The following is a 9,230-nucleotide window of genomic DNA, read 5'->3' as shown; positions in this document are numbered from 1 at the left end:
ATTTAATATGTAGTATTAATAAAACTGTGTATTTAACACAAATTTGTATTATAACCCTTTTCTGTGACAAATACCGGAACACACTATCAAAATAGCGAACTATTTATTCCGGCTCTCGCGGTACACAGCGCTGTCTTAGTCTAGTTTGCAGTTAGTAAATATTACCTTTTACCGCCATCTATTGGCGGGATTAGTAGCTCTGTGTACCTAGTGGACAAATTTGTCACACTGTGCTGTCTCGGCTACTTAACTTAATACGTTGATTTTTTTTTACGAATTTAGCCAATCCGTTATAAATGCGATGTAGAATTAACAATTAAAGCACTGCAATATTGACGTTTTCTGTACATTGGTTCTATAGGCTATGTGGAGGTTCTTACGTATCTGGTCAGGAAAAATAGTTGGATTTTAACAGTGATGAATCGTGAGAACAAGTTCCCAGAACACAACAAACATTTGCAGATAAAATTGTCGATTTCGATCGCCATATATATATATATATATATATATATATATATATATATATATATATATATATATATATATATATATATATATATATATATATATATATATATGTCGTACCTAGTAGCCAGAACACTACTTCTCAGCCTACTCTGCAAGGCCCGATTTGCCTAATAAGCCAAGTTTTCCTGAATTAATATATTTTCTCTAATTTTTTTCTTATGAAATGATAAAGCTACCCATTTCATTATGTATGAGGTCAATTTTTTTTTCATTTGAGTTAAAATTAACGTAGATATATGACCGAACCTAACCAACCCTACCTAACCTAACCTAACCTATCTTTATAGGTTAGGTTAGGTTAGGTAGCCGAAAAAGTTACGGTTAGGCTAGGTTAGGTTAGGTAGGTTAGGTAGTCGAAAAGACAATAATTCATGAAAACTAGGCTTATTAGGCAAATTCGGGCCTTGCATAGTCGGCTGATAAGTGCGTTCTGGCTACTAGGTACGACATATATATATATATATATATATATATATATATATATATATATATATATATATATATATATATATACATACATACATCTGTTTTTTGTCGAATTCCCTTGTTTACGTATTTCAAACAGTTTATGAGCTCCGAAACACTATGAGGTTGTTTATACAAAGAGTGTTGTAGCGTGTCGAAGCTCATCAACAATCTAATAAATGTTAACAAAGGCGCTATGATTAAGTAATGATGAAGAATGTACAGGCTTCGTAAGTGATTGCGTAAATCCTTGACGAATCCTGGCCCAAGAATTAGGTTGGATGACACTGATACAACTTGATCTTGAAAACTGTTTCTTACCTGCTGGAGGTAATTACAGCTGAGGTAATAGTGATTCAGGGAATGTCCATTTGGTCGCCCTTAAACATTTACACCTTCTATCCCTATTGTGAAAAAGAGATTAAGTTTAATATATTTGAAAGTTCCGTCTCCCTCAGGACAGGAAATACCCTTTCCAAGACGAATATAAAACATGTACACGATTCCTATATCACTCGAATGCAAATTTGAATATATTATTGCCCTTATTTTTCCACAGGTTGCATGTATGAAATCTCTTCGCGTCCTACGATAAAAATATGAAGCGACATGCTTTTTTTATTACTTGTATAAAAGCCAAAATGAAATACTGTATCGTCTCTTAAAAAGACATTTGACGATATTCACCGCGGCCAAGAGGAACCTTCAACTGAGGACACCAATATTACATGAATGTGTTTAGATATTAAATTAACTGATGTTATTAGCAATGGTCCATTAGCTAAGAGCGATACTAAACAAGATGCTAAAGAAATGAGTCGACAATTAACACTTTAAACTGTTGCACGTTTTTGGATGGTTGTGTAAGTCTTATTTCAGTATAAATGTTAGCTGAAAAATACCTTGAGTTTAAAATGTTAATTTCATCATATATATATATATATATATATATATATATATATATATATATATATATATATATATATATATATATATATCAGCCAGGGCCTCCATGCCCCTTGGCGTATCCATTACTGTAACCTCTCTGCCAGCAGACTGTACTTTTAAACAGTTTCGGAAAGTCGGTTGACTTTTAACTCCAATACCCGACAGGGCTCGTGACAATTTTGGGCCGCAGATATTTCATCAAATCACTTCATCATCACGCTGTGGGCCGCAGGAGTAACATTTGCGCGTCAAACTTGAATGGTCCCCAAGCCAACATGCCTCAGAAAACTCTTGACCCCCTGAAGGATTCAGTATTTTAAAACTACAGTCTGCTGGCAGAGTGGGCACAGTACTGCACACGTCATGAGGCATGACACTCATACACCGTGATCTGGAAAAGGTTTTTGGCTGGGAGGATATTGAGGAGCCGCGGGGCCTCTGATATTTTACACAGAGGATGTACTTCTCTCACTGTGTCTACGGCAACTATACTCTTCACTGGATCGATTCCCTATTCCCTGCCTCTGACATCCCCTCTCTACAGTTTACAGGTAATTCATAAATACCATTATTTTTGGGAACAAAAATATTTTAAGTATGATTCTCACCCTTAATATAACTTTATTTTCTGCTTGTGACTTAAAATATATATATTACGACATGTTCTTTGAAAAATATATTTTTTTTACCAATATTATGAAGCTCAAGGTGGTAATTCAAACACAATAATTATCTTTAACGTTAATATATGATTTAAAAATTTAAACGTAATTAAGAGTTTTGTGTTGAAACTCAACTAAAGTTGGATTATATATATTTTTTTCCTATCCCGACTTGATGGAGTGAATCACTAGTAGACTTGTCGTCAACCACCAACCATATGTGTATACCACATATGTAAGGCCAATCCTGGAGTATGCGGTCCCAGCATGGAGCCCGTACTTTGTCAAGCACAAAACGAAGCTGGAAAAAGTTCAGAGGTATGTCACTAGGCTAGTCCCAGAACTAGGAGGCATGAGTTATGAGGAAAGGCTGAGTGAACTGCACCTCACGAAACTGGAAGACAGGAGAGCTCGGGGAAACATGATCACTACCTACAAAATTCTCAGAGGAATTGATAGGGTAGATAAGGATAAACTGTTTAACACGGGTGGTACGCGAACAAGGGGACACAGGTGGAAACTGAGTACCCAAATGAGCCATTGGGACAAATCCACAAGGGCCGTGACGAGGATTCGAACCTGCGTCCGGGAGCATCCCAGACACTGCCTTAATCGACTGAGCTTGCACAAATCCACAAATCCTTGTGGAATTGTTCATTTGATGCATCACGTTAGTGTGATCTCTGTGTGTGAGCCATTGGGACATTAGAAAGAACTTTTTAAGTGTCAGAGTAGTTAACAGATGGAATGCATTAAGCAGTGATGTGGTGGAGACTGACTCCATACACAGTTTCAAATGTAGATATGATAAGAGTCCAGTAGGCTCAGGAATCTGTATATCAGTTGATTGATGGTTGAGAGGCGGGACCAAAGAGCCAGAGCTCATCCCCCGCAAGCACAACTAGGTGAGTTCCGGGACACCTGTCGCCAACCACCAGTACATGGATGCTCAAGAGCTACGCAAACTATGCATTTAACACCAGTAACCCTTGTCTTTCATCCTATCTCAACACAAGAAACAAACTGAAGCATTTTGTCATCAGCCAGGACACAGGCGATCAACATTGTGATCGCATCCTTCTTGTCTCCCCGAGGTCTTTGTCTTCCTCCGAATCCGACTGATAGGCAGCATTCATCAAGCAATCATATACGAAACCTGTACATCTTTTCTTAATCATGGCGGCTTTGTTTGCAGTTATATAATAATTAGTTTACGAGCTTGGAAAAACTTCACAACCCAAGGTTGTTATTGTTATAAACAACCATCGTGGTGCTTCGGAGCTCATAAACTGTTTAATAAGTGAAAATAAAGTATCCATGACTGAAGAAAGATGTACAGGTTTCGTTAGTGGTTGCGTAAATGCTTGATAAAGCCTGGCCTTGGTCTTCGAGGTATTCATATCTATCACCCATATTTTGATTCATCTATCGGCAAGGAAGCTTCGAGAAGCAAACAAAAAAAAAAAGGTTGGCGCAGAAGAAGGCGCCCATGCCGGTGGTGGATAGGAAGAAGAGGGGGATTGATTTATTGTTTCATTACGGAGATAGGATCAGGAGGCAGCGCTACACGCAGATACACACACGCCAGCAGACCGGCCATTCCGATCCACGCAATCCCATATGCCAGCAGCAGACATTCAGATATACAGTCAAACGCAATCATGTACACCGGCAGACATAAAGATACGCAGACAACGTAGCCTCACACTCCAACACATCCGGACAAGCAGACTCAACCCCCCTTCCCCCCAAAAAAAAAAAATCACACAAGGGCGTCAGATTAGAGGGACACACAAAAAAAAACAGGACTAAAAATTTTCGAAATGTAGAGAAGCCATGTTTGGAGATAGATAGGTCAGGGTGTGTGTGTCCCCTTTGTCACACGCTCATTGTTTGCACGATAACATCTAACTAAACAGCAACATTAGCATCATAAGATGCAACAATAGTGACATCAATTGCAAATAGCTCGCATTTTCGATCGCAGGTCATGGAGGAGGAGCAGAACCTTGCACTGAATGAACAAATGGCCTTCAATCAATACCAACTCTGGATAGAGTTTTTGTTATCCTTTGAATTCATTATCTTCCAAATAAAAAATAAAATAATAGACACTCGAAAGTAGCAGAATATATGAAGAGATCGGAGAGAATATCACGTGCTTTAATAAATAAATAAATAAATAAATAAATAAAAATTAACCACTTTTTTGCTCAGTTTATTTAATTATACACTAACAACAAAAATCATATATGTTTGTCAATCACTCGTCAACCCTTATCAGTCCTGGGCTTAACCAAACCAGCATGAACTAAACCAACCTAAGCTAACCCGAAACTACAGAACCCAAACTAATATAACCAAGCTAAACCTAACCTAACCAAACCCAAACCTAACTAAATTTAAGCTAACTAAACCCAATCTAACTCAATCGAACCTAACATAACCTAACCTAGCCTACCTTAACCTAACTAATCATTACCCAAAATGAACCTAACCTGACCAAATCTAACAAAATCTCACCAATCCTAACCTAACTAACCCTAATTTAACCTAACCTAACCAAACATAACCTAAGTAAACCTAACCTAATCCAGATGTTGGAGGGTGAATTTTGGTAGCCCTAGAAATGATTTTATTTCCAGCATCAGGGAAATGTGGTTTCATTACTGCACATTTGTTTGTTTTTGCGTAAGCGAGATTTGAATTATAAAGTGAGGAACAAAAGTGGTGAGTGATGCAGGAAATGAATCATTTCCTGTGGGTAAGAGATTTATTGAGAGATTGATTTCGAATGTATGTTAGGGGCTGTATAACAAGAATTATTCATTCTTGTCTCTACGAGAGGTGATATCCTATTATTATTATTATTTCCTTCGACTGTGAGATACTCATCTTTTATTGCCATGATTTTGTGTACATGACTTTATGGCATTGATTTAATGAATTAATATTATACTGGACAGAGGAAGACATTGTGATAAATTTGAATTGTGCAAGGACAACAATGATTTTTGTGTCGGCGCGAGCAACTAGGCTACACAGTTTCAGCAATTGAAGACTCATGACGACGATATTCAGAAGTGGTCAAGCAATTGAAGACTCATGACGACGATATTCAGAAGTGGTCATGAGTATTGATGATTCGTTGATTTATGTTTGATAAAGAAGTGTGAAAATTACTGATTTCAGTAAACTTATATTAAAGATTGCCATAACTTGTACTCACTCGTGCCTTGAGATCTGTGGAACGATCATAGAAGATTCTGACAAACTATATGACCTAGCTGAGATTACGATAGAATTTATTGAAAATAAGTGATCTGACAGTAAGTCAGAGTGGAGGACATTTTAGTTCGACTTGATAATGGTCCAGGACGGACCGAAACGTCGTCGTCTCGTCATCATCTGGTGTGTGGTTTGGTCATTACATCTTCAGCTACGTTAGCGTGACAACATCGTCTGCACGTCTTTGCCCGGGAAGCTGTGGTCGACTGGACTGTGTCGGCCAGACAGTGGGTCGAGCTGACAGTGTTTCCCCGCGTCCAGGTACAGGCTACAGAATATATTCAGAATTGTAGGCACAAGAAAAGCAGAAGTCAATCCTTAGTTTTTGTTGAGTTGAGTTGAGGGAAAATTAGTATCACTGGGGGTGGATGTGTGTTGTTGATGAGACACCCGGACGCCCCTTAGACCGTGACACTGTGGGGGGGGGGGAGGAGGGGTCGTCGTCCAGGTGTGGGTCCTCAAACAGGTGCTTGAGGTCTTTAACATTTTATAAGCTAAAGACTCGCAGAAATGGCATACGGACTGGTAGGTCATGGTGGTGCTGCCATGATTAGAGGTCATGGTGGTGCTGCCATGATTAGAGGTCATGGTGGTGTTGCCATGGTTAGAGGTCATGGTGGTGCTGCCATGGTTAGAGGTCATGGTGGTGCTGCCATGGTTAGAGGTCATGGTGGTGCTGCCATGGTTAGAGGTCATGGTGGTGCTGCCATGATTAGAGGTCATGGTGGTGTTGCCATGATTAGAGGTCATGGTGGTGTTGCCATGATTAGAGGTCATGGTGGTGTTGCCATGGTTAGAGGTCATGGTGGTGCTGCCATGGTTAGAGGTCATGGTGGTGCTGCCATGGTTAGAGGTCATGGTGGTGCTGCCATGATTAGAGGTCATGGTGGTGTTGCCATGATTAGAGGTCATGGTGGTGTTGCCATGGTTAGAGGTCATGGTGGTGTTGCCATGATTAGAGGTCATGGTGGTGTTGCCATGGTTAGAGGTCATGGTGGTGTTGCCATGATTAGAGGTCATGGTGGTGTTGCCATGGTTAGAGGTCATGGTGGTGTTGCCATGGTTAGAGGTCATGGTGGTGCTGCCATGGTTAGAGGTCATGGTGGTGCTGCCATGGTTAGAGGTCATGGTGGTGCTGCCATGATTAGAGGTCATGGTGGTGCTGCCATGATTAGAGGTCATGGTGGTGCTGCCATGGTTAGAGGTCATGGTGGTGCTGCCATGGTTAGAGGTCATGGTGGTGCTGCCATGATTAGAGGTCATGGTGGTGTTGCCATGATTAGAGGTCATGGTGGTGTTGCCATGGTTAGAGGTCATGGTGGTGCTGCCATGGTTAGAGGTCATGGTGGTGCTGCCATGATTAGAGGTCATGGTGGTGTTGCCATGATTAGAGGTCATGGTGGTGTTGCCATGGTTAGAGGTCATGGTGGTGCTGCCATGATTAGAGGTCATGGTGGTGCTGCCATGATTAGAGGTCATGGTGGTGTTGCCATGATTAGAGGTCATGGTGGTGTTGCCATGGTTAGAGGTCATGGTGGTGCTGCCATGATTAGAGGTCATGGTGGTGCTGCCATTATTAGAGGTCATGGTGGTGCTGCCATGATTAGAGGTCATGGTGGTGTTGCCATGATTAGAGGTCATGGTGGTGTTGCCATGGTTAGAGGTCATGGTGGTGCTGCCATGGTTAGAGGTCATGGTGGTGCTGCCATGATTAGAGGTCATGGTGGTGTTGCCATGATTAGAGGTCATGGTGGTGCTGCCATGATTAGAGGTCATGGTGGTGTTGCCATGGTTAGAGGTCATGGTGGTGCTGCCATGGTTATTTGCATATTAATGTGGCGCAGAGCCTATTTTTATATATTTAGAAAGAATCTTGAGGAATTGACGACATTTCGGTCCGTTCCGGACGATTACCGAGTCTTGTAAAGAAAGACCTGAAAATGTTTCAGGATGGACTGAAACATCGTTACTGCCTTTATTTTGAGACGTATCGGTTGGATGTCTAATCTTAACAAGTGTTAAGAAGGATTGCTTGGAGTTAGGCATGTGGAGATGCATGAAAATTAGCTTTTAGTCATTAAACTCGCGACCTTTGACTGGTAGGTTATACCGGGACTCCTGAACCCCCCCCCCCCCCAGTACCTCCTCGTCCGGTACATGTACCAGTAATTGTCTATTACGGTAAAGATTATTTAGTGATAGAATATTTATAAGATATATAAGATTTATAAGATACATAGCTTCAAATACACGTGACAGTACCACACACGAGACTAGTGCACAAGCTGGAGATGCAGGCGGGAGTGAAAGGAGAGGTACTCCATTGGATAAGGGAGTACCTAAGCAACAGAAGGCAGCGAGTCACTGTGAGGGGTGTGGGCTCTGACTGGCGAGGCGTCACCAGTGGAGTCCCCAGGGATCAGTCCTTGGACCTATACTGTTTCTGAAATATGTAAATGATCTCCGAGATGGTATAGACTCGTTTTCATCATTGTTTGCTGATGATGCAAAAATTATGAGGAGGATTAAGACGGAGGAAGATAGTTGGAGGCTACAAGATGACCTAGACAGACTGAAGGAATGGTCCAACAAATAGCTACTAAAGTTCAACCCGAGTAAATGTAAGGTAATGAAACTAGGCAGTGGAAACATGAGGCTAGCCACAGGATACCGAATGGGAGATGAAGTCCTTCATAAAACGGACAGAGAGAAAGATCTAGGAGTTGATATCACGCCAATCCTGTTCCCTGAAGCCCACATCAAAATAATAATATCAGCGGCCGTATGCAAGGCTGGCTAGCATCAGGACTGCCTTCAGGAACCTGTGTAAGGAATCATCCAGAAACTTGTATACTAACATATGTAAGACCAATCCTGGAGTATGCGGCCCCAGCATGGAACCCAAACCTTGTCAAGCACAAGACGAAGTTTGAAAAAATTCAGAGGTATGCCACTAGATTAGTTCTAGAACAAGAGGCATGGGTTACGAGAAAAGGCTGCGGGAAATGTACCTCACGTCGCTGGAAGACAAGAAAACTCATGGAGACATAATCACTTCTTACAAAATTCTCAGAGGAATTGACAGGTAGATAAAAATGTCATTTTTTTTAACACGGGTGGTACACGAACAAAGGGAAACAGGTGGAAACTGAGTATCCAAATGAGCCACAGGGACGTTAGAAAGAATTTTTTCAGTGTCAGAGTAATTAACAGATGGAATGCATTAGGCAGTGATGTGGTGGAGGCAGACTCCATACACAGTTTCAAATGTAGATATGTAGAGCCCTGCAAGCTCAGGAATCTGTATACCAGTTGATTGACAGTTGAAATGCGGGATCA

The 9,230-nt window shown here is 41.0% G+C and overlaps 1 protein-coding gene across 1 annotated transcript; it reads right to left on the bottom strand.

The window, feature by feature from the left end:
- Window positions 1–1,654: 1,654 nt before the first annotated feature.
- LOC123758091 (mucin-22-like) lies at window positions 1,655–7,694 on the bottom strand. Its single transcript, XM_069338457.1, has 2 exons — window positions 6,411–7,694; window positions 1,655–1,702 (listed from the first exon to the last, which is right to left on the bottom strand). The coding sequence occupies exons 1-2, from the start codon at window positions 7,692–7,694 to the stop codon at window positions 1,655–1,657; spliced, it is 1,332 nt and encodes a 443-aa protein (XP_069194558.1).
- Window positions 7,695–9,230: the final 1,536 nt, after the last annotated feature.

This window comes from Procambarus clarkii, chromosome 40, assembly GCF_040958095.1.
Source record: "Procambarus clarkii isolate CNS0578487 chromosome 40, FALCON_Pclarkii_2.0, whole genome shotgun sequence".
Taxonomy (NCBI): domain Eukaryota; kingdom Metazoa; phylum Arthropoda; class Malacostraca; order Decapoda; family Cambaridae; genus Procambarus; species Procambarus clarkii.
Note: the sequence above shows the minus strand (reverse complement) of the source record. Positions and strands in the feature narration are given on the sequence as shown.